The sequence below is a fragment of the Corythoichthys intestinalis genome, chromosome 19 (genome assembly GCF_030265065.1).
Source record: "Corythoichthys intestinalis isolate RoL2023-P3 chromosome 19, ASM3026506v1, whole genome shotgun sequence".
NCBI lineage: Eukaryota > Metazoa > Chordata > Actinopteri > Syngnathiformes > Syngnathidae > Corythoichthys > Corythoichthys intestinalis.
In genome coordinates this window covers 40,193,473-40,219,844 of record NC_080413.1, presented here as the reverse complement: position 1 = coordinate 40,219,844, position 26,372 = coordinate 40,193,473, and the positions used below count along the sequence as shown (strand labels likewise).

Genomic DNA, 26,372 nt, shown 5'->3' with positions numbered 1-26,372 from the left:
CGGCATCATTGCACATTCGAAGTACTGCGTCAAGGGAACGCCTTGCTCTATAATTCACCACCATGCCATTAGAGAGGTGTGGCTTTGTCTTTGTACCGTTTTGGGGGACAATTGTCGAATAGCTTTAGTTTTTCTGCGGTCATTGACAGCAGTGGCAACGGAGATTGAACATGTGTATTTCCAGCTGCAGCTGATCAATATTGAACAACAAACGTGTCAATCCAAATGTTGAAGCGTAGGTGTATGTTTGAAAATGGCGGTGTTGTTTTGATAAAACCATAAACAACGTTGCAAGCGGATCAATCACAGTCTTTTGACAATTACGTCACGTGCGTTGACGTGACACATAGTCAGGATTTTTTGGAGGTTGAAGGAGATAGTACCTTTTCTCATTGGCACAGTCTAACTGTTTGCATTATTTTAACACACTTAATATAATCCATCAGGGAATAGAATTGTTTCTTGTGTTTACTGTCTGACTGTTTATATTACTCTAACACACCCAATATAAAATAAATAGCACTGATACCATAGTTTAAGGAAAACAGGCAGAATATAGGGCATAACAGATACATGACGCCTTCTTATCACGGAAGCCCAACATGTGCGTCATCCAACTGACGGAGCAAGATTGAGGCTGACATCTACAAGCCTACATCTGCACGACCAACTCTTGCAATCAATTCTCCCGAAAAGTCCATAACAAATGGTGGGACGCCCTGTTCCAACACAAGGAACACCGGAGAATGCCCGATATGCAACTGATAACACGACTGACAAGGCTCCAACAGCCCCTTTGACGCTGAGGCGGGCAAAATCTCCAACTGTCGTTGCCCCAGTAACTGTGACTCAGCAACTGTGACGCACAAACTAAACAGCTCAAACTGCGATAGAACATTATCCTAAACACACCCTTCTTCCTGCCCACAGCCCGCCCCGCGAGAGCCTTCAAAAGACAATGTTTAACTAAGCATTGTCCTTTTTTCTCGGGAACCTTTTGTTGAGTTGTGATATGGTGAGCTCGGAACGAGTCTGCCTCCTCGCCTGAGTCTGTATTTCCCCTTGCCGTTTGATCGCTGTCGACCTGAATAAATAGTCAACTTGTGCTTCGAAGCCTTGTTCCAGCTTTCAAAATGGAGTCAGTACAAAGCCGGCCGGTCTCTCACTGGACCGGTTCTCGCCGGCCCGGATCTCGCCGGCCCCTGTCGTTGGAGCTGCACCAGCACGGGTCTGATGGTTCAGCTGCGTGATTCCGGCAATCTGGCTAAAACGTCAGATTCCTTCAAGGTGCACGTCAGGCTACGGTATAGGGTCGTAAATCGTGTCTGTGGTAACGGCGTAGGTCCGCCATCACCACTACACAGAGGCATGGATCACCCTTAACATGGTCTTAAATGACTAAACTCTGACTAAGACTGATAAGTATCAGATGAAAATGAAAAGAGGTGGCAAACACAACACTCTAGCCTTGCTTTTAGATACAATTGGTTGAAGACGAAAGTACTTACCCCCGTACCAGGACGTCGTTCACTTGCAACAAGGAAACACATGGACTCCAGTTCCAGAGCTTTTCAAACTTGGCACAATCGCTCTTGAGGAAACGAAGAGTTGCAGCCATGAGGTCACGCAGTTTCATTCGTCGAGGACCATACTGAACAGTAGATGCCTCTTCGCTGGTAAAGAACAGTCTCTGAAACACTGGAGGAGCATCGCTGAAGTACCTTGCGGCAAACCTGATGGTGGCAATCATTCAGTAAAGAGTTATTCTCGCTTCATTCAACCTTTATTTATCCAGATAAGGCCATTTAGAAGAGACTGTCAGACAAAAGCAATGTAAAACAAATGCACACTTACGCCTGCGCATCAGGACTAATGCTAAGAAGTTTGCTGAGGGCCACACACAGGCGCTCGTGGAGATCATGGTTGATCCTCCCATTTGCTTTCACACGCTGTGCATTCCTCTCCAGTAAATCCAGAATAAGGGGTCGCAAGTGTCTTGCAATTAGTAACGTATAATCCTTCTCCAACAACACCTGGGCAAGGCACTCTAGAATACTTTGTCTGTCCTGCTGAGTCCATGTCTGGAGGAAAAGCAAGTAGCAAAAATATCATTCAGAAAGGATAATTATTTCCGCCAGTGAATACCTATCTACATGTGGTTAATGTGTATTTTCGTTGCATAGAACACTGTGATGTTCACTGATATTAAACTTAATGGTGGTTGACTATATCATCTCTCTGACACAATGATATTTTTGTGTACACACAGACTAATTTTAGGCTTGCATAATATATTGTTTGAACATCGCTAATGCGATGTGTGCATGCGAAATAGTCCCATCGCAGGACGTGCGATGGTTTTATTTTTTAACACATCTGTGTGATTAGGGCAGGGGTGCCCAAGTCCTGTCCTCGAGAGCCCCTATCCAGCTAATTTGTCATGTCTCCTTCCTTTAACACACCTGAACCAAATGATCAGCTCATTGGCAAGCGCTGCAGGAGCCTGATTATTTGATTCAGGGATAGGGGCTCTCGAAGTCCGGACTAGGGCACCACGGTTCTATGCAGTGTACTGGCTGATGTCAAAACTGATAGAGAATAAAATATACATTCATAAGTTTGTAAGTTTTAGGCATTCATTATAAAATTATCGGTTAAAGGAACACCAGGCAACTTTTCAGTTTTGGTCGATTTTAGTGACACTGGTGGACAAAAGCGGTAGTGTTTTGCCTTAAAGAAGACTGCATTTCCCATGAGGACCAGCAAACACTCGCAGAGTGTCGTAAAATCATGATATCCTGGTCACCTGCAGATGGATTAAATGACATTTCTGTTACCAGCGGCTGTGTGAAGGATGAATAGTAATAAGGTAATGAATCCAGTTGTGGCTAAACAATAGCATTTGACAGTTTGCAACAATCTGGATTAATGTGGCTAAACCCCCCCACTCAAACTCGTCAGCGCTGACAAGTTCGGTTGTGGGGAATCAGACCAGCGAGTGAAAGCCAGGCCGAGTATCCTGGTAGCCTATTTTTTTTTTCTTTTTTTGGGTTGCTCTGCCATTTTTGCAGAATTTGCACGACAGCGTTCGCATCGACTTACGCCTTTATAATGAATGGGGGAAAGGGGAAGAGACAACTCTAATAAATGTGTGAAAAAAAGTTTGACTGACAAGTTTACACAATTTTTAATGCCTCGAATATTAAGTTTAATGCTTTTTAAGGCCTGCATTTTGACAAAATCAACTGAACAACTTAATACTTTTTAATGTTATTTCGTCTATCTCTAAACAATGAACTTACAGGTGTTTTTCCTGATAAAATGAAAATGGCTAAATTAATACCTTTGTTCAAGAGTGGGACCAGACATAACTACACAAATTACAGGCCTGTGTCTTTATTAGGGCTGCAGCTATCGAATATTTTAGTAATCGAGTAATCGACTGAAAATTCTGTCGATTAATCGAGTAATCGGATAAAACTTTTTTTTTTTAGGTAAAGAGCAATTATATAGATGAGAAAACAAGACAGACATTTCATCTAATATTGAACCATTTTCAGTCAATCAATGTTTTATTTTCGATGTACATTGTTGAAAACAGCCAACAACTGCGTCTCAAATGTGACTAAAAAAAAAAAAGACTAATTCACTGCTTTCACTCAAAAAACTTTTATATCTTTTAAAAATTTCTTACCTAAAAATGTCATTACGCTTGATAACACACATCACTTAAAAGTTAGGAGTTTTTCCCACGTGTTTCAATTGAATTTCTTCTTGTGTCAAGCTATAAGTTCGTTAAGTTTTAAGTTAGTCTAAACTGTAAGTCCTGATAGGATTTTGAGTTTTTGCAGTGTTCAAAATAAATGCTGTGCTGTATTGGAGCACATTAGGCCCCAGTGCTACTTGGTGTTTTATCCAGCAATGACTACTGAACTAAAATTGACAGTTAGCATTATTAAGTTTTTATTTTACACCCTAATCACTCTACAGCGCATTTTTCACAGATTAAATAAAGCTAGTTAGCCACGCATCGACAGTAGTCATAATGAGTAGAAACTTAGCCCTCCGCAGGGATAACGTTACGTGAGCGAGTGACAGTAACGTTAATCTCATTTATGAGCGCTGAGAAGTGTACTGCTTTAAGATGGCGGCTGTTTTATTAACGCCGCCGAGTCGGTCATTTCGCATCTAGTTCTACGTACATGTGATATTTATGACACGCATCAGACGCTACCTGCTACCATGTTGCTACCACTGTAGCAACATGTGGGCGTAGATTTTAGCAACGTCGGCGCAGTTTGTAACGGCTGTCGGCTGCAGTAAGGTATTTTTTTATTGCTTCTTACTCTACGCACATGTCAGCGCGTTGTCCCGCATTAAAAGTAGTCCGGGCAAAACATGATGCTTAGAGCTGGCAAAATTAAACGATTCCTCGAGGTGAATAAAATTACTCAGATCAGTTTTTAAACTCGAGTTACTCGAGTTGCTCAAGTATTCGTTTCAGCTCTAGTCTTTATTGACACAATTCTCAGTTTTTAATAAAAAGTTGGATGCATTCCTTGTTAAATTCCATATTCTTGCTGAAGGCAATATGGTTTTCGTTCAAATAGATCAACAACAATGGCACTGATAGAAACAATAGAAATCACAAAATCCATAGATGAGAAACAACATGGTATAGGAATATTTATTGACTTCAAATAAAAAAGCATTTGATACCATTAATCATCAATTATTAATCAGAAAATTAGATAAATATGGCATAAGGGAATAGTATTAGATTGGGTTAGGAGCTATTTATCTGAGAGGAGACAATTTGTCAAACCAGGGGATTTTTGTTCTTCTCCCATGGATATTGTGTGTGGGGTCTCACAAGGGTTGGTATTGGGGCCCAAATTGTTTATTTTGTATATTAATGATATTTGCAATGTGTCTAAGTTATTGAAATTGGTCCTTTTTGCCGATGACACATATATGTTTTGTTCTTGAGAGGACATTACAGGAAGATGTTATGAATGAAATGGGTAAATTGATAATTTGGTTTGATTATAATTAATTATCTTTAAACTTTTATTTTTACACTTAGTAAAAACAAAATTTATGTTAAAAGGAAGTCACAGGCATGTATTTCTATTGAAAGTGCACATTGAGAGAGTTTCGGAAATTAAATTTCTCTTAGTCATTATTGATGAAAAAATAAATTGGAAATCACATATCAAATATTTGCAGGATAAAATATCAAGAAGTATTTCGCTAATAAATAAAGCAAAATTGTTTTTAGATTTTGATTCTATATTCTGTACTGTTCTTTAGTTCTTTATTTAACTTACTGTGTGGAAGTCTGGGGAAATAATTACAAATTCTCATTGCTATCTTTAACTAGACTTCAAAAAAAGAGTACTACGTATTATTCATGAGAAAGGATATGTGGATCATACTCATTCCCTTTTTTTTGGATTCAAAGATTTTAAAATTTAATTTTCTGCTTTAGTGCATTACCAAACAGAACAAATTGTGTTCAGGGCAAAAAATAATAAACTTCCCGGATAATATTTAACATTTTTTTAATTTAGAAGTGCATTATCAATTTAAGAGAATGTTTAAACAGTATATATATAGATAACAGTAATTTTTCAGTGTTACATGTGTGAAACTGTGTAAGTTGAAGTGGTTTATCTTTTTGTCTTTACTTATTTATTTTGTGATATTGATATGCATGTATAGTTTTGAAGTATATGGAGGTGCGTCTTATGTATAAAATGCATTATATTTTCAAAGTGTAGGGGTGGGACCTAAGCATCAAGGATTTTTTAAAAATATATATTTTTATTTTGTCTCTATAAACCACGTAAAAATGTTTAACATGTCCTGGGTATCTTGCTATGTATACTTTCTAACAGCACAACGTCATCTATATCAACTATTATGTTTATACACGATAATATTACCATACTAGGCCAAAAAATACACCATTATCATAGACAGAGCGGTATTCTTGCAAAAATCCCATAACACACCACAAACTAGACATAAAACATGCGATATACGCCAGCAAGGTTACAATGCCATTAACAGGTAAGGCAGAGCGTAACATCAGTAACAAACAAACCATACCTGTTTGGAGAGAAATCGACTTAGTTCGCTGTGACTTTCATAGACATGCTTGCATATCGTTGTTAGTGTTGAGAGGCTGAGTTCTAAATTTTCCATGGTGTCATCGATCGTCTAAAAAAATAACACTAAGATGCCTATTTGGTGGAAATATATGATATTAATTATTCCTGAACAAGCTTGATAATGAAAAGTTCGCGTTATGTTTTTCTACATCACATGAGCACGTTGTTGTACTCATAGCGTCCACATGTGAAAGGAAAAAGAACTACTTCCGAGTCAAATTAACTACTTCCCGTCCATCGACAGATTAAAGATGTTTATAGTAAACAATAGCTCGTAGTTTTGTTTGTTTGTTTGTTTGTTTGTGTTTTGACGGGATATGCGGAGCTTACTTCTGTCCAAACAAACTGAACTTTCAACGTGAAAAATGGATTCCAATAATATTTGGATTTCTGGAGAGGATTGCATCCATGTTGAAAGTTCATTTTGTTATATATAGGCTATTAGTGCTGTTAAGCGATTTTTTTTTTAATCGCAATGAATCGCATGCAGTCTATAGTTAACTTGCGATTAATCCCATTTTTCAAATGCAAAAATGATTCTATAGTTAAAGTTTTAAATACACCTATTAGCACACGTTTCTTCTCCCCTTTTACTCCAGTATGACTATTGGGTCAAATTGACACGAACAGTAATCTATGAGATATAAACAGAGGTGGGTAGAGTAGCCAAACATTTTACTCAGGTAAGAGTAGTACTTCAAAATAATATTACTCAAGTAAATGTGAAAGTAGCCATCCAAAAAATGTACTCAAGTACAAGTAAAAAAAAAAAAAAAAAAAGTATTTAGTGAAAGAATAAAGTAATAAGTAACATTGTGAGTAAATGCTTACATATGTATTTTTATTATTATACTGTACTATAACCTCTTACATAACCACATTAAGCCAAAGAAATACAAAAAAAATCATCAAATTCCAGCGATTAAAAAAAAAATCTACAGAAAGGAAGCATTATTCGTCCAAAGAGCATGAGTGCCCTCTGGTGTAGAAAATAGTTCATAGTTTGAATAGTGAATAGTTCCATCAGAGTTCCTACTATGACATTAAAAGGATCATATCTCCGGTTATTCATGGTCAATCGGTGCCAAATGAAACCCAGGAGAGAAGTTAATATGCTTGCTTTCATGTTGAGGGCAGCACTCTATGTCCAATATTTTAATTTTTAACGATGCTTTATAGACACCACGTGATTGAACAGGCCGGCGTGATCATTGAATGGCAAGCTTGAGTCTGATTGGTATAATGAAGTGATGTGATTATTGTAGTGACGTCTTATTGGTGAAACTGGTAGAGCTACTTTTGACGTCACTGGGAAAAAAAAAAGTAACATCTAATATGTAGAATAAAGAAGATAAATGTAACGACGAGTGTAGTCCAAAGTAGCGGACGAAGAGTAGCGTTTTTTTCCCCACAAATCTACTCTAGTAAAGGTAAAAAGTATGGAGTAAACTACTCTTAGAAGTACATTTTTCCTAAAAAAGTTCCTCAAGTAAATGTAATGAAGTAAATCTAACGCGGTACTACCCACCTCTGGATATAAACACGCAGAGGGTTGTTGCAAATATGTGAGCTCATGGACTATTTATGTTTTGATTGCACTAATTAAGGCAAGTAGAAGACGTTTAAGGAATTAAAATTATTTATACTATATTTTTTAGATCTTCGAACTTTAAAACGGGTCAAGCTGACCCTAACATAACAGGTGGGTGAAAGTCCCAAAGCCATTTTTCGAAGTCGTGGAGGATCTACGCTAACTAACATTAGCACTGGGGGGCAGCAAACCACCGCTGCAGCCGCAAAAAAGGAAGCAGCAGAAGAAGAATGTGTTCCGGGTCGTAGCTCATTGGTAAACGCTAGCTAGATGTCAAGGCGGAGTTGACAGTGTTGGCGCTGACGGCCATCTTGCGTCGGTAGGCGATAAACGTCAGGCGTGCTATTTTCTCCATGAAAATACTCCGCTAACTCGCTCAATATTTAAGGGATTTAAAAACTGTTTGGTTCATAACAAACTGTATTGCTGCGGCTACGATTCAGGCTAGATGTTTAAAAATATATGTTTACTTCTAGGTATGCATTTACATTACTGCATCACTGACGGTTATTAAAAACCCAGTCATTTGAGAATCATTTAAGTTATATTTCAAAATACACCCTGCATTGACTGTAATGTTATGCTCATTAAATGCCACGGATGCAAGATGGCCGACAAGTAACGACGAATATCCCCGTTGCTTCACAGCGCCCATATTGCATCTAGTTTTATGTATGGGATATCTATGGTGCAAAACAAGTCAAGAACAGTTTATCCCTACACCGGCTGCGTCTGCGGCAATGACGAATTCAGCTAACGACTTGGGAAGTTTTACTCTAGCCAGCAAACTGCACTATTCAATATGAGTCTGGAGTAGTCCTGTGGTTTGGCCATTATCTCCCGAATTGGTGGAAGTGTGAGTCCTACAGCCAAAACAGTAAGTAGGATAGTTCTCATGATTGTTTTCCGTAAGGCGCATGGTTCCGCGGGAAGATACGTCATGACTTCCTGTGCGAAGGGCTTTGGCGCGCCATTCTACTGAAGGTCCTATTTTAGACACTAGCATCTCAAAACAGACAAGTTAGCCCATGTCAAGGATCCTCTTATAGTGAGGATCGTTTCTTCTATCTCAGAAATGTTTAATCATTTAATAGGGAATGACAGTATGGTGGAAATGTTTGTTGCAGCATCGGCCGATTAAAAGTAGAGCACAACAAAACCAGGTCAGTTTTGGGTGGTTTGAAAAGCAGATGGGTGACAATCACGTCAGCACAACCGAGAGTAGAGTTGATGTTATTGTTTCTGATTCCGGAGTGATTCATCATCAGCAAAAGGAATGAGTACCCAGTTTTAAATGTGATATATAACCGGCTCATCAATGACATTTTACGTGGAGCTGCTGCAATGCAATGCAAAACGATGATATATGTTGCCTTTAACAGAGTTAATGGCTAATTCACTAGGTATTAATAGTTTGTGCTGTAAAAATTTTCGTTTGCATTGCTATCGTTGAGATTATGAGTTATTAATTTCGAGTGAGAAATAAACAATGAGGTCACATGCTGATGGCATTAACTTGTGCAAAAAAAATGGAATGTAAACAGATTCAGGACAGACTTCACTTTTCCAACAGGATTCAAAACAGTTCATACTTTACCTTTTCGTCGTATGTCTATATTGTTCTAAGAGTGAGCACCAGCAGAGTAGATCAATAAATGTCACGTATCACTGGAGTGAAGCGTGTGAAAAAAATTTAATGATGCGCGTTGATACGACCCTATGACGGAGTATTAGGGCCAAATAAATAAATTTAGAAAAATGACTATGAATTTAAATTTGTACAATTGCAACAAGGAAAAAAAAGTCTCATTATTACGTAGGGGTAATGTAGCTGTGAGCCGCTGCACACTTTACATACCTTAGCCGGGAGTTATGACGAAGTATTAGTATAAATTCTTCTATTGATTATAATTTGATGTCGCTTAAGCAAAAATAAAAAGATTTCCTTATTTGTAAAACCGATTCTTAAACACAAGATGCTTTTAATATTGTTGATTTTAACGGAGGCGGCAAACCGCTTCGTAAAGTACGTAATTGCTCATTCAGCCACATTAGCCACTAATACTCCATCGTATGACGCACAAAAAGGCAACTTCAATAAAAAATGACATTTTATGGACTTACGATCGGCCCGCTTGTTATCTCCTTTCGTATTCCAAAATTATACCTGGATGACAGCGCTTCAGGTATCCATTCATGGCCGACGTGCTGCCACGGTATGCAATCTCGGCATTGCAGAGACTCCACACGACAGTGACACCCTCCTTTGTTTCGTTAAAATAAATCCATGCTTTGGCCACTCTGGTTTGCTTTTTCGGCTTTGTGCCGCTTTCCCCGCTTGCATCCTGAGTGTCCGCTATTCTCAACTTTCCATTATATAATGTAACGAATCGTGTTATAATGTAGCGGGTGTATTTGCATGTGTTACTAAATGCACCGTGTGGCTGACGTGAATGAGGGAGGTGCGACAGAGCGAGACGTTTTCCTGTTGTTGCTAGTAGTTGTTGTGTTGGCGTCGTATGCGGCAGACAGGAGCCATATTGTTCCCACAAGTTCCAAAAATAAAGAATTGCAAACTTGACTAAGCGGGCGACTCTTTTTCGACGTTGCAATATATATATTTTTTAACTCTCCTGTAACCGTCGACAGGATGTTGTGCTCGTGGATGCATTCACTTCATCGACTACGTCGACAACATCAACTACCGTAGTCGGGACAGCTCTATTTGGAACACCCCTCTGTTATTGAGAGAGTTGGTACACTAAGTCAGCCGCGACAAAGGTGCTGCGATTGACGTAATCACTTGAAATTAAAATCTCAATGTCTCAAAAACGGTAACAGCACAAACGAAAAATTTTACAGCACAAATGTAGCGCAAGCAAATGGCACCATTTTGGCTCCTTTTGCAATAAACGGGGGCTTATGACATCATCACTCGAAATTAATATCTCAATATCTCAAAAACGATAGCACAAACGAAACATTTTTACACCACAAACCAGCACAAATGTAGCACAAACGATTGACACCAATTTTTGGGCCATTTTTAATCAAAGTGGTGGGCTGCTTGACCTCAGATTGAGCTACAGTGGGGAGAACAAATATTTGATACACTGCCAATGGGTTTTTTACTGTATAAAAATGTTAATACCTCAAAAACGATAGCAGCGAAAATTTTTTTGATCTGATGGGGGACAAACATCACGGAGGTCAAACTCTACAATGTCTTGAGTGAACATAAAGCTTTCCTGGTCGTCTATGGTTTTGCCATCCATTTCACAGTTCGTAGTGTACAATATGTTTGATGTGTTTGAAAACGTAATTTACAGTTTAAGCAAGTGAAAACCCTAATATTATCATCATATGATTTTCAGGTATAAAGTGTTCTACAGTGGCAGTGCTACTTGAAAGAATGGAGAGCAGCGGCAACCTCAGTGCTCCTGCCTGTAAGTATGAAAATAACTGCAATAGTTATAGGATTGTGATCTTGTGTAGCAGTTTTTCCCCCCGAGTTTGAAAATGTACTTGTTTTGGTAGACGGGGCAGTGCAGGATGGCGCAGTAAACGTCTTGTCTGTCAGAAAATGTTGTCTAAATATGCAATGAGTAATTCATTATAACCAGGGGTGCACATATACTAAGTGCAGTGTGGTTTTTGGCAGCCCTTTTAATTTTTGGTCTTAGTCTTTTGGACGAAAATACTTATTAGTGGCAAAACACACGGGAGGGGACGTCACATGCGTTCAATACATTAACATGAGGGCCATGAGGCGAAAATCGCCAACACTCTTGCAGCAGTGTGACACAGCAAGTGACACGCGACGGTTTTGCACGTGAAATTTCACGCTCGTACACAAACACACGTTTGCCAAGCGACGCGATATAAGAAAATAAGAAATGCTTGTGTTTAGGGCTGTCCCAAACAACTAATTTTCTCCCGATTAGTCAGCCGACTATTTTTACGATTAGTCGACTAATCTAATAATTGAAAAAAATTTTTTTTTTTTTTTCCTAATTTAGCAATGAAATTTTTGTTGACGCTAATCAATTCACAAAAAACATATTGGAACACTTAAATTATTTATAAAAGTACAAATAAAAACGTAAATAACAATAATAAATGACAGATAAACAATGAGTTCAAATGCTGATAGAATTAACTAGTGTAGCATCCCGATTGAAAAGATGGTCTCTTAAACTGATGGTTTACAACTTTATTCCATCCTTGATGTAATCACACTGTAAAAGCTACGGTGCACACAAATAAAACAACACAATTAGAAATTAACGAAAACTTTTCACCTTTTTCCTTTTAAACCTTATTTATATATCAATGAATTGCCTATATGAATTGCCTTTACCTTAATTTATTACCTTATCATTGACAATTTCTCCCTTAAGTGCAATCACTGTATATACTGTATATATTTATGACCTTTTAACCTTATATAATTTTCTATACCATAAAATAAACCATAACATGACATAAACCTTTCAGTTAGCATTAAGAAGAATACTAATAGCACTTATAGGCCCATTGTCAATGAAACATTATTATTTAGTGAGGCGACAGCACCCTCTGGTGTACAAAAAATGAAAAAACCAAAAAAAATTTACAAACTGGGTTACGGCGCATGAGGTTATTCACTGCCGACGTGCAGCCAAGCTTGCTTGGCATTGAAGAGACAGGACGGAAGAGTGTACGCTCCTTTGTTTCTTTGAAATAAGTCAATGTTTTGGACACTCTGGTGCGGTTTTTTGGCTTTGTACCGCTTTCCCCGCTTGCATACAGAGCGTCCGACATTCTGAACTTTCCGCGTATATATTTTTTTAACCCTTCATTAACCGTCGACGGGATGTTGTGCTCGTAGACGGATTTACGTCATCGATGACGTCGACTATGTCGACTAGTCGGGACAGCTCTACTTGTGTTTCTGTCGCTGTCGCCTGGCACTACACCCAGTCAGCAATGGATTTATTAACTGTGACACTGGGCTCGTGGCTGATCCATAGGGGGCCTATTTTAAAAAACTTCAAATTCAAATATTTTCAAAACCAAAGCCGCTAGTGACCTAAAACCAAAATAGGCATTTCCCTTAGGCATATACACGTCAACATGAGCAGTGGCATAAAAAAATTCAAAGTCGTTCCCTTATAAAATCCCGATTATTTTATATATAAAGTAAAAAAGAAATGTGGTTCTTTTAAGATGGAATGGTTGTCAAAGTATGTTCAAATAGAAGGACCAGCGTTGAAACGGAGTGAGTTTTTTTTTCCTGCTCCCCCCACCCCTTTTTTAACCTGTCTACTGCAAATTTATAACGTCTTAACTTTTCTTAAATCTAGTCAAATACTTTTCTCCATCTTATTTTGAGTGTTAAAGACTAGATAACCAATGAATGCGTCAGATTATTCCACTTAAAGTAAATATGACTTTTTTTATTAAGCCCATACATCTAAAAGTTGGTCATTTTTCACCTAAATTCAGAACAATTTGCTTTTAAATAATGTCTTGAAAAATATCTATTCTCGATTTACATTTATGAAGAGCAAGAGCTTTTTTTAAGTCCTTAAACTTATTTTCAGCCAGGTATTTTTCCTATTTCAAGGAATCTGAAATTTACTTGAAGCACTGGCAGATAATTTCACTTATTTCTTTTAGATTAACACTGAAAACAAGGGAATTTAGCTAATTTTAAGGAGATGTGTTTTTGCAGTGTAGCTGCTCAGACACGGAGAATAGGAATCTTGAGTGTCCTTGTTGTCTGAACGGAGTCGGAGTTTGATATACTAGACTCTTAGTGTGGTTGTTCATCATGTTAACTCAACCATACTATAACTGGACCTTAAGCAGGTCAAAGAAGGACTCTTCCTATGGTTAAAGCAGAACTTTCACATATAAGAGTAATAAGTACACATCTCATGAACAACAACATTTTTGTCTTTTTCATTTTAAGTTGGCCATATCAATTACCGTATTTTTTTGGGCTATAAGTCGCACCGGCCAAAAAATGCACAATGAAAAGGAAAAAAAAAAACATATATGAGTCGCACCTGAGTATTAGTCGCATTTTTGGGGGGAAATTTATTTGATAGAATCCAGCACCAAGAACAGACATGTCATCTTGAAAGGCAATTTAAAATAAAAATACAATAGAGAACAACATGCTGAATAAGTGTACCGTATGCTAACATTACATGACGCTAGAAGTAAGATCGGGCCTAAAAAAATCCAGCCCGACCTGACCGGCCCGCGGGTATTAAAGACCGACCCGGCCCACCGATCAATTAACTTGATTTGCAACCCTGAGCCCGAAAAAACCCCAAAATTTTATGTTTTATTTGTGAGGACTCAGGAGAAGGAGGAAATGCGGGGATGTGATGTGTGGTTGCATTTTGTGTGATCACATTTGTGACGAAGCCTATGCATAATAATTAGGGGTGCACAATATCCATTTTTTGAAACCGATATCGATAACTTCCTGCTCCTTAAACCTGATACCGATATTGATAACCGATAATAAATAAATACATTTTTAAATGTATAAACTCAGTTTTTGAACACCTGGAGGTTTAAAAAAAATATATATAGTGGTGGATTCAACATAGATTTGCCTTTGATCTCATCAGATTTTTCATAATGACATGAACAAAACAGTGCGTTTCACTTCTGCACTGCCCGACAGCCAGCTAAGAATGAATGCACTTCCATAAACCACAAAGCTTGGTCTTTTCTTGCTTTTATGGGAAAACACTCGTCTTAATATTGTGAAAGTACAACAGAAAAATACACATATTCAATACTCAATATACAACAAACTGCACAATACACTTATATACACAACTATTATATGTATAGCATCGCACACCACCTTGAGCTACTAAAGCATTGGCTGACTTCTATAAAACAACTTATGAAGTTCTGTACATATGACCCTTCACCACAGAAGTAAACATATTTTGCACATCCATATGTAATAGTAAACATAAAATACTTACATATACAGTATTTCCGAGGCGGGAACGTAACAGAAAGCATTCACTACTGTCAATGCTACCGCTAGACACCGCAATGTGTAAGTGATTGAACCAAACTTCTGTAACAAAAAATAGGTGCATTGAATTATTCTGACCAGCAGGTGGGAGCAATGCCCCGCAAATGGTCAACTGATTTCCCATACTCTTGTGTAAACTGCAAAGCCAGAACAGTACATATTATCGGTCCTATTATAAATGTTATTGGATTTATCGGGATGACGTCATAATTCCTATTATCGGACCGATAATTGTCGGACCAATAATTATCGTGCACCAGTAATAATAATAACAGGCGCATAATGGATTTGACATGTATTTTAATCTATTCGAGTTGGCAAAAAAAAAAAAACGCAGGTTTTCTCAATTTTTAAATAGTCTACATATGCTTTTACACAACGAAACTGTATATACTTGTACTATACAAATTACAATGTTTGTGAGCATATTTAATGCCCAACATTAGATTTTCCTAGTTCATAGTTCAAGCCCAACTTCTTCAATCCTAGCGAAAATGTAATCAAAACTAATGCCTCCTTATCATTTCGTAAAATTACGCAATAGAAGAAGGATTTTAAAATCTAGTTCTATTCCAGGTCAATATTTTAACACAAAGGAAAATGTTTTTTTCCCGTTGAAACATTCTACAACGTTGTCATACAATTTTAATTTACAGTTGCCACCAGTGAAGATTCTGTGGATATCTACGATGGCCTTAATCTCAACCATTTGAGCAGTTCAGGTAAAATCCATCATAAATAAAGATTTCTGGAGTTATTCTCTCATACTTCAGATTGTGCACTAAGAATGGCTTTTAAATGACACCCATTATGAAAAATCTGTTTAGCAATGAATAACTTGGCTTCAAATTTGCTAACGTGCACTTTGCAGGACAAGATGACAGTCGTTTTGGATCAAATAAACACTTTTAATGGGCTTTAATTGGCAGAGAACGAAAATGGCATCGAGTTTCTCACCTAATTCATATTCTGCGCTTAGCTAGCTTTTAAATGACTCTATGCATTATGGTATGTTTTTTTAATATTGTTTTTAATATAGTTTATGTTTTATTTCAGAATAACAATTTTTTGCATTTGAATGGGTGATTTATGAAGGTGTATTGTTACTACATCAGTCGTTGTATTGGTTAAAAAAATTGACAATAATGGCACACATCGGCAATAATTTGAGACAATATATCGTCTACTAAAAAATTTTATCACGACAGGCCTAATTTCAGGTTGGTTGTTGATTTTCAGTCACTTCCTGGTTATTTTGTGGCATTTCAGGGTCACTTCCTGTTAATTTTGGTTTACAGAACAAGAAGTGAAGGAACATGAAGAAGCCGGGACTCAAACTCAACCTCTAAATGCCCTGAAAATCTGAAAGAGTGACTGTGAATGCTATGGTTTCGAATGAACAAACGTTCTTTTGCCCTTTTCAGTCATAATGGATTGGGCGTCCAGCACATGACAGCCATATTTTTTTATTTTATTTTTAAACATTGACACCTTTTAAAACAATTACTCGATTCTTAGCATGAGCATATCCATAACCTTTTGGGATACAAAGCATAACGATATATCACCATTTGGATATTTTGTCACACCCCTAATAAAGAGTGTTTCACTTGCCTTTCACAATAAACATGCTTTAATGAAGGTATATCCTTACAAGATCTGCTTCAGATTTTGACAATCGGCTGAATTATTATTATTATTTTTTTTTAATAATTGCCATCGGCCTCTCGTATTGATGTTAGCCGTCATTTTTACATGCCACAAATCTTTTGGTGTGACTGACTAGGTATTCTTATTATACAGGTAGTCCTTTGCAGCTGAAAGCATCAATGGATCTATATGAAGAGATTGTAACTGAGGAACAACAGGAAAGAGAGTCAACTTATACCGAGGTTGGTTATTTTTGCCGTATATTCAGTAAAAACATGGCTGAAAGCAGTGCTTCTCAATTATTTTCTGTCTATGAATTTATTTTTACTACAAGTACACCTCTGCCTAACATTTGCCACGTTTACATGGAGCCAAATATTCCAATTACAATCGGAATATTTGTTCAAACCGAATAAATGCGTTCCATATAAACACCTCATTCGGAATGAACAGGCCCAAACCGAATGGAATTTCATTCCGATTCACAGGGGTGGAATATTCCTTTTCCCAAACCGATTAGAAGTAAAATTATATCATGTAAACAGGGAAGTGGAATGGTGTCTGGTTGCGTTCTTTCTGCGCATGCGCCGTACTGACGTGGTGACGTCACTTGGTGACGTAAGTAACGTCACTTGCAACATGGCTTCCAAGCACACGCACAGCGCACCCACACAACTTTTTAAATGAACGGCGTATCATTCTGAAGTTTTGTTTCCACTCGAAAAGTTAAAACAGCAGCTGATCTGACAATCGATCTCCATGTTTTGCAACGTGACGCTTTGTTTTGATTAATCTGCGCATGTCAGACGGCAGTTGTCAAACGTCCTTTCGGAATAAAGGCAGTCACATGTAAACGCTGGATCAGAATAGATGAAGTGACATGTAAACAGCTGATGTGAAATATTCCATTCGGAATGATTTGAATCGGTATGAATAAAAGTCAGCATGTAAACGTGGCTACTGTCCTTTTTTCTATTAAAGAAAAAAGTAACATAGGCCAAATTACAATAAAGTATAACTTTATTAACATTGTTTTGTTTGTAACTTAAAAGACTTAAAGAGCATCAATATGCCTGAATTGAAAAAAAAAATCACATTCAAACTGTAAAAATTAATTACCGTAATTTTCGTACTATAAGCCACTACTTTTTCCCCCTCATTTTAAATCCTGCGGCTTATAGTCCAGTGCATCTTATTTGTTGATTTTTTGGGGGGGTTAATAGGTAACACTTTATTTGACAGCGGCATCATAAGACTGCCGTAAGATCGTCATAATTATGACATGACACTATCATGGGCATTAATGAATGCATGTGACAAATGTCATTAAGTGTCCTCCGGCAAATTATGTCCAGCTCGGATCTTTTACATCCATTCAAAAGTGAGTTAATTTGCCGGATGACACAACATGATATGTCATAAGCATTTATTAATTTTCATGGCAGTGTCATGTCATAATTATGATGGTCTTATGAAAGTATTATGGTGCCACTTGTTACCAAATACCATAACTAGCAATTAATGAAACAACTGGAGCAGTAACTGAATAAATATTTAGCGCAGAACATAGATTTTGATTATTTACATTTGTAGCACTGCAATGCATGCTAGGAGGCATGTTGGACAACAACAGTGTTTACAGCTGGTGGCAGCAGAGGTAGACAGTCTCCCTCAAGGGACCAGTGATGGCCAAATGAAGCTTCTTGAAGCAATAGCTTTTCACCCAATTGGTTCAAAGCTTCATGGTGGTTCATTTGGTCTTATGACAGTCTTATGATGCCGCTGTCAAATAAAGTGATATGGGTTAATATCTTTTGGTGTAAATATCCCATAACACAGTAAGGATAGCTGTGGCTTGTAGCCCAGTGCAGCTTATCTATGAACAAATGTCGTTTTTGAGTCAAATTTGGTGGGTGGCGGCTTATAGTAAGGTGTGCCTTACAGTCCAGAAATTACGGTACCTTTTTTGACCACTTGATACTGAAAAATAAAATTCAATAAAATCAATAAATAATAATAAATTCAAATGGATTAGCAACATTAACTCATGAGAACAATTTGCCAAACAATTTGGCCAAAAAAAAAAAAAAAAATGAATGCAACAAAAATGACAGTGTCATTAGACAGAGGGACAGTTTTTTATTTTTGCTGCAGGCAGGATCAGCTCCTTTGATTCTGGGGTTATTTTGCCCTGGCCATGCTAAACAGTGCTTGCTGGTTTACTGATGTAACACTGACAAAGCGGGACGATTGTTGGCAATATTCGGCACGTTTTCAATGAAAAAACAATCAAGCAGCTTATTAACTAGATTGGGGTCTAATGTCTTTAGGTGATGTCTTAATTGATTTGGCTTCCACAACATTTTTAGACAAAGTAAAGAGAGTGGTCTTTCCTCGTCTCCCACTGTTTTAAAAGTAAAAGCCAAACGGCCCGAAAACGGCGCTTTCTCGGCTGCCGGGGGAGAACCGGAGGTGAGGGCGGTCGTCGTGACGCTCCCAAGCTGAACATGGCGCTTCTCGAGCGGACGTGTGGGAACCAAAGAAGACAGTGGATCGCTGCGTGAGCACGGCCCAAAAACGGCGCACAGCTCTTATGATCTCTTTGCTCTGTGCTTTTGTTTGGTTTAAAAATACTGGGCACACTCTGAAATTGAGAGTGCCACTGCCACCCACTGAGTGGATGTGCGATGACACTTTTTTCTAGTACAGCAAAAAGAGTATGTTCCCCAAGGTCACATGCCCCACCCGCGGCATCACTTTTCACAGTTAGACAAATAGATAGACGACTATTGTAGTTAGACGACGTTGTTATTGCACGTCACAAGTACAGAGCAACAAATTGAAATTTGTGGTGAAAACGGGCTGAACTTGAATTTTTTTTTTTTTTTAATTTAAATCGTGCGTGGATTTTCTCCTGATAATCCAGTTCCCTCCCACATCCCCAAAACATGCGCGCTAGGGTGACTCAACACTCCAAATTCTCCGAAGGTGTGATTGTGAGTAGGAGTGGGAACGTCTGGGTATCCAGCGATACGATACGATTTGCGATACAAGTCTCACAATAAAGATGATCTCACGATATGGCGATACGACAATTTTAGGGAAATCATTCTCAAACAACTAATAACAGAATAGCAACCTATTTTCATCCTTCTGCTGTAAATTAGAATGAGATTATCACTAGTAGACATTCAATCCATTTGAACTGGGAGGATGGCAGCCATCCCTAATAATTTATGAGCCTACCAAAATTTGTTATCGCGACAGGCCTACCAATCACATATATTTGCACCAGAGTTGATTTCGGGGATCTGCTGATACCTAGTATCGATTTCATACCTCGGCAATTTATACATTTATTTGATAATTTATTAAAAAACATACATTTTTGTTAGATATTATCGCCCATTCAAAATGGATTGGACGTGTAGCGCAGCCAATGAGTTAAGACTTAAAAATAGATCAAATAAATACATTTTTAAAACTCGATTGTTTTCACCTGATTCCGATCTTCTAAAAATGACCTGATCAGGCCCAATATCTGATCTCGTGATCGAATCGGAGACATCCTTATACTTTGAAACTACCACATAAGAAAAACAATTTTTAAAAAAATAATTGTGAAAAGAATCGAGATATAAAAACAAAAATGGTGAACTTGTTATTGGCCAGATCACCCAGCTCTTCATTTTTATCCTTAATTTAATTTACTTTTAAAATGGAGGAAATTGCAGTCAGCTGACCAATCATTGCACATTCTTTTTTTTAATGCTTGCAGTTGAAAATCCGTTTCCAAGCGGCACAAAACCAAATTAAAGATTTGCACAGGAGACTTCAGCAGATGGAGATACAGGTTTGTCATCTTTGACCTCTTGTTGTAGCTTTCACTCATCGCTTTGCTTACATTTGCTTTAAAATCTTCACTGTGTCTTTTTTTTGTAAACAATTCACCTCTCATTCACAATTGTATAAGTTATGGAGTGACCAGTTTAATTCAGTGTTTTGAGTGGTGCTTTGTGGGAATGTCATATTTTTCTACATTGCCATTCAATCTAGCCTAACCTAACTAGTTCATAATTTTTCTTTTTTTCCCTTTTGAATCAGAACAAAAGACTGAATGCTGAGAACGTTCATCTCAAAAAGAATATCTCTGCACTTTTACAGACAGCAAAACAAGAGGTTTTGCGAAAGGACACTGAGATTCAGAGGCTCAACCAGTCGTAAGTATTAACATGTTAATACTAGGGGTGTGCCATCTTAGGCAACCCCCGATTCGATTAGATTACGATTCAGGGTGCTACGATCCGATTATTAAACTATGATCGATGCATTGTATATTACTACTTAGTACAGTAGCCAAACAAATTTATGTCCATTATTTACAGTATTTAAAATATCCTAATGATTTAACAGGAACGATGGAAACATGTCCATACAACAAAAAGCTGCCCTTAAGTTGATTTTTTATTGATTTTTTTACAAGAAAGTGCAAAAACATTAACCATTTTAAAGGGAGTACTTATTTCTCTCAACAATACGATAAAATTTACACAGGTGGAATGAATTCCACATTTTCTGGAAACAAAGTGTCTTTAGAAATAAGACTTCTTTTAACCAATATACTTTGTTTTCACAGAATTCTGTACTATTTCGCATGTTTGTAGTGTTACCGCTGTACTTAATCGAGGTTTTACACATTCTGCATATGAAATACATGTTAGCGAAATAGTTAATTAGCTTAGCGCTTGCCGCTAACGATTAACATCTCAAAAACAACAACAATAAAGGCTAAACAGTACAAGAGGTTTCTTGTACACACCTCTTTCAGATGCACACGGGTCTAAGCAACACACTCAGAACATTTTTCAATTGAAATGCCTTAAAACTACTGCTGGACATCGACAGTGGGGAGAACAAGTATTTGATACCCTGCCAATGGGAAAACCCATTGGCAGTGTATCAAATACTTAAATCCTATTACTTACTATCAAATACTTGTTATCCCCACTGTAAATGACAAGGAGCAACGAACTATCTCTCTTCCCCCCTTGCTCTAAAAAAATAACTTGCGCACAAAAGCGCTAGCACCGGGTTGCACTTCTGTCCCTGCCTCTCTCATACACAAATTTATTTTCCAGTCTTTTAAAAAGGAGTCAATCTTTCAGTAACCAGCAGCATCCATCATAACGAGCGCGCGCCTGTTAACGGTGCCCAGCAGCAGACATGTCTTGAATTTCGTTCTGCTACGAGAGGCTGCCATAAAGTTATGAGGGAAAATCATCGTTTTTGAACCTTTATGAATCATAATTGAATCGTCACGTGTCGAATCGCGATGCATGTAATAATCGATTTTTTTTTAAACTCCTCTAGTTAATACTAAATTTAAAGAGGAATGTGATGTAAAACAAATAAATTTTCTCGGCAAAAAAAGAGCAAATGTGTGTTCCTTTTCTAACAGAAAGCCTTTGCAAAGTCCTGTGATTACTTTGTCCAATATCAACAAAGAGTAGAACATGTCTCGGTCGGACTGAACATGGAATGAAATTTTGTTGCATTTCTTGTGATGACAAATATCACTGATCTGATATGAAATAGCCATTACTAATAGTTTAAACGTTTACAACTAAAAGTACAGTAGTATGAAAAAGTACCTGAACCTTTTGGAATTCCTCACATTTCTGCATAAAATCGCCATCAAATGCGATCTGATCTTTGTCAAAATCACACAGATGTGAAAACTGGCTGCTTTAACTAAAACCATCCAAACATTTATAGGTTTTCATATTTTAGTGAGGGTAGCATGCAAACAATGACAGAAGGGGGAAAAATAAGTAAGTAAACCCTCTGCCTAAGGAGACTTAAAGAGAAATTGAAACTAATTTTTACCAAGCATTTCAAGTCAGGTGTGTGCCCAATCACTGATGAGTGGCTTAAAGCTGCTCTGCCCACTATAAAATACACATCTTGTAGGAATTGTCTTGATGAAAAGCATTGTCTGATGTGCATCATGGCTCAGTCAAAAGAGCTATCTGAAGACCTGCGATCAAGGATTGTTGATTTATATAAAGCTGGGAAAGGATACACCACCATCTTTAAAAGTCTCAATGTTCATCAATCGACAGTCAGAGAAGTTGTCTACAAATGGAGAGAATTTGGCACTGTTGTTTCTCTCCCAAGGAGTGGCCGTCCACCAAAGATGACACCAAGAGTTCATAGCAGAATACTCAGAGAGGTAAAAAAGAACCCTAGAGTGTCTGCTGCAGACTTACAGAAATCACTGGCACAGTTCAATATCTCTGTGCACACATCAACTATATGTAAAACTATGGCCAAGAATGGTGTTCATGGGTGGACTCCACGGAAGAAGGCACTGCCGTCTAAAAAAAAAAAAAAAAAGCTGTAGCTCGTTTAATGTTCAGACTTGGACACTCCACAGAAGTTTTGGCAAAATATTTTATGGACAACATCAACACATCATTAGCTCCGTGAAGCATGGTGGAGGGAGCATCATGACTGGGGGCTGTTTTGCTACCTCAGGGCCTGGACAACTTGCAATCATTAATGAAAGAATGAATTCAAAAGTTTATCAGGATGTTTTGCAGGAAAACCTGAGGCAGTCTGTCAGACAGGTGTAGCTTGTTGAAAAGGATGGATGCTGTACCAAGTAGGCCTGAACGATATATCGTTTAAACATCGCCATCGCGATGTGCGCATGCGCAATAGTCCCATCGCAAGGACGTGCGATAGTTTTTTCATTTCATTTTTTCAAATCCACAAACGTTTGTTTTGAGGAAGGAGCGGGAAGGAGAGCGCACAGCCTCTCATTCCCTCCAACTCACAGTCATCGGCGCCTCCCCCTCCCCTGCTACAGCGGAGTGGAGGGAGGAGGGGCCGTTTTCAAAGTGAAAGCAAGCAACACGTTGAATAGGGAAGACTGTCTCCAAAAGGAGTTTTGGAAGTATTTTGGCTATCGACAAGAATATAAGGAACAAAAAACAGCCCTGTTGACAGTGCCTCGCCATGGTTGCCTCAACAAAAAGTAATCCGTCGAACATGTGGGACCATTTAAAACGCAGGTATCAATGCAATCCTGCTACGAGCTTCCCATCAGAGGCTTTTTAGTACAGGTGGGAACATTGTTACGTGCCAACGTTCTTGTCTCAAGCCTGCAATGGTGGATAAACTAGTAGTCTTGGCCAAAAACCTATGAGACCCAGTTGAGAATTGCTGAGCAAGGAAGGTGGACGATATGCAGACAAATACATAACAGGAACAGGAATGTCTTTTCTTCTTTTTATTCATGTGACAGCTATCAGGAAGGCAGGAAATTTGGGAGTTAAAATGGTTCTGTTATTCATCAGTTATTTGCTGTTATTCAGTTCAATTATTTACAAGTTCAATTGAGTTTCTGTTTCTTTTATATTTAAATTAATTGTAAATCGTATTTTTCAAATAACTATAGTACAGCTGCACATAAAGTTTTGATACTTAATATTTTTTAAATATTTTTACAACTTTGTTGCAGTTTTGCAGTTTTATATTGTTATATTTTGTGTAAACAACTCAGGGGACTAATGCACTTGCACTTTTATTTGACAGATTTAATATTTAAGTTCAAATATGTTGACAACTTTATTGTTTTACTGAGGTTTTTATTTATTGTTATAGTTTGTGAACAACTCTTATTTGTCATATTTAATATTTTTGTTCAACTATGTTTACAACTTTGTTGTTATTTTACAGAAGTATTTATTTATTGTTATATTTTGTCAAAAACTTAGGGGACGAATGCACCTGCTCTTTTATTTGTCATTTAATGTATTTGCTGCTGTTGAAGTGTCAAATATTGTGTTCAATAAATTATCTATTTTGTGCAGACATTGCTTCCTGGATCCTTTCATAATAATACAGCAATCTTAATCATTCACAAATGAAACGGTATTATATGAATACACTGTGGTCACGGTGTGTCATGCAAAGTATTTCCAAACAGCTATTCAAGTCATCTAGTGAAAATTTCTTTAAAAAAAAAAAATTAAAAAAAAAAAAATATATATATATATATATATATATATATATATATTTTTTTTTTTTTTACTATCGCAATATAATATCGCAATATATTGCACACCTCAAAAAAATCGCAACAATAGTTTTTTCCAATATCGTTCAGGCCTAGTACCAAGACAGTGATCCAAAACCCAGAAGTAAATCAACTTCACAATGGTTTCAGAAGAACAAAATATATGTTCTGGAGTGGCCAAGTCAAAGTCTAGACTTGAACCCCATGGAGATGCTGTGGCATGACATAAATACGGCGATTCATGCCAGACATCCCAGGAATTTGACTGAACTACAGCAGTTTTGCAGAGAAGAATGGGCCAAGATTAGTCCTGATCGATGTGCCAGACTGATCTGCAGCTACAAGAAGCGTCTGGTTGAAGTTATTGCTGCCAAATGGGGGCCACAAAATATTAAATGTGATGGTTCACTTACTTTATTTTCCCCTTTCTGTCATTGTTTGCATACTATCCTCATTAAAATATGAAAACCTATAAATGTTTGGGTGGATTTAGTTATTGCAGACACAATTTTTTCATCTTTGTGATTTTGACAAAGATCAGATCACATTTGATGGTAATTTTATGTGAAAATGTGAGAAATTCCAAAAGGTTTAGATACTTTTTCATACCACTGTATTACAGGTAGTCAGTTTATTCAAATAGGGAACATTAAATAGCAATGAGACTTTAAATGTATAATGTGCCAGCCCGCTTCCTGTTCTTTCCTATACTATTCAGGGCTCCAGACTACAACCAAAAGGTTGCATTTTGCAACTAAAATTATAGCAAGTGCGAGTATTTTTTCATTTACTTGCACATGCGCAAGCAGTAACATTGCATGTTTTTTTGAGAGATTTAAACTTCGGCTGCATTTTAGTTATTTCACAATCCAAAGGATTGTGGATTTTGTAAAGAACTGCGATTTTGGCACAGTGAATTCCAATGTGATATTCAGTAATGGGCCATCTATACACTTCATACTGATATTGGCCGGGCCGATTAATAGGGGGCCTGCATTGTTGGCGTAGCCGTCAAAGCTGACTGAGTGGAATCACAGACAAAGAGCTTTTTTCGTTCAAAAATCTTATGAATAAATGCTCTAAAAAGTAAATCCCTGAATTCTTTATAGATATGGATGCAAAAAACGTGCAGTTAGCGTTTATTTTACGTAAATGTCGAAGTACGATGCTAGTCTGTTAGTCAATGTAGCGGCTGCCATATGTAAACAGCTTTTGTGATGGAAATTCTTGTGAATAAATGCTTAAATCTCCAAATTCTTTATAGGTATGGACGTAAAACAGTCTTGATTCTTGGTTAAAAGCAAAAAAAAAAGTGCAGTTACCATTTATTTTATGTAAATATGTCGAAGTACGATAATAGTCTGTTAGTCAATGTGGCTGTGGCCATATGTAAACAGCGCTTTTTACGTTGAAAATTCTTGTGAATAAATGCTCAAATCCCCGAATTCTTTATAGATATGAACGTAAAACACTCTCTATTCTTTGTTAAAAGAGGAAAAAACCGGGCAGTTAGCATTTATTTTCCGTTAATATGTCGAATTTCGAAGAATGATGCTAGTCTGTTAGACAATGTGGCGGCAGCCTTACAACAAAGAGCTCTTTACGTTGAAAAAACCCCCCCAAAAAATATAATAATTACCTTGAATCCTTGAACAAATCACTCCTGAGACAATTCTTCCTGTTTGTATGTTGTATAGCTTTCGTGCTTTTTCAACCTAAATCCGGTGTTTGATTGCTGCATGTGTCGCTGCGACGGACTGCGAATAACTGAACCGTGAAGGCGTGGCACATTGAAGGTCGAATCTGACCCGTCACTAT

At 37.5% G+C, this 26,372-nt stretch overlaps 2 protein-coding genes across 5 annotated transcripts in view; one reads left to right on the top strand and one right to left on the bottom strand.

Annotated features, from left to right (window-relative positions):
• The window catches only part of mdn1 (midasin AAA ATPase 1), a 218,421-nt gene extending 212,063 nt beyond the window's left edge, over window positions 1-6,358 (bottom strand). For both annotated transcript variants that reach the window (XM_057822299.1, XM_057822300.1), the window contains exons 1-3: window positions 6,115-6,358; window positions 1,855-2,081; window positions 1,509-1,733 (exon numbers count right to left, since the gene is read on the bottom strand). In XM_057822299.1, the coding sequence (XP_057678282.1) occupies window positions 1,509-1,733; window positions 1,855-2,081; window positions 6,115-6,210 (548 nt within the window). In that variant the 5' untranslated portion in view covers window positions 6,211-6,358. The remainder of the gene's footprint in view (window positions 1-1,508; window positions 1,734-1,854; window positions 2,082-6,114) is intronic.
• Window positions 6,359-8,281: 1,923 nt separating this feature from the next.
• The window catches only part of casp8ap2 (caspase 8 associated protein 2), a 43,549-nt gene continuing 25,458 nt past the window's right edge, over window positions 8,282-26,372 (top strand). The window contains exons 1-6 of one of the 3 annotated variants that reach the window (XM_057823404.1): window positions 8,282-8,644; window positions 11,142-11,213; window positions 15,478-15,543; window positions 16,625-16,713; window positions 20,250-20,324; window positions 20,576-20,691. In XM_057823404.1, coding sequence (XP_057679387.1) covers window positions 11,180-11,213; window positions 15,478-15,543; window positions 16,625-16,713; window positions 20,250-20,324; window positions 20,576-20,691 — 380 coding nt within the window. In that variant the 5' untranslated portion in view covers window positions 8,282-8,644; window positions 11,142-11,179. Of the gene's footprint in view, window positions 8,645-8,766; window positions 8,931-11,141; window positions 11,214-15,477; window positions 15,544-16,624; window positions 16,714-20,249; window positions 20,325-20,575; window positions 20,692-26,372 lie in introns of those variants that run through there. The other 2 variants (XM_057823405.1, XM_057823406.1) reach the window with 2 other exon arrangements.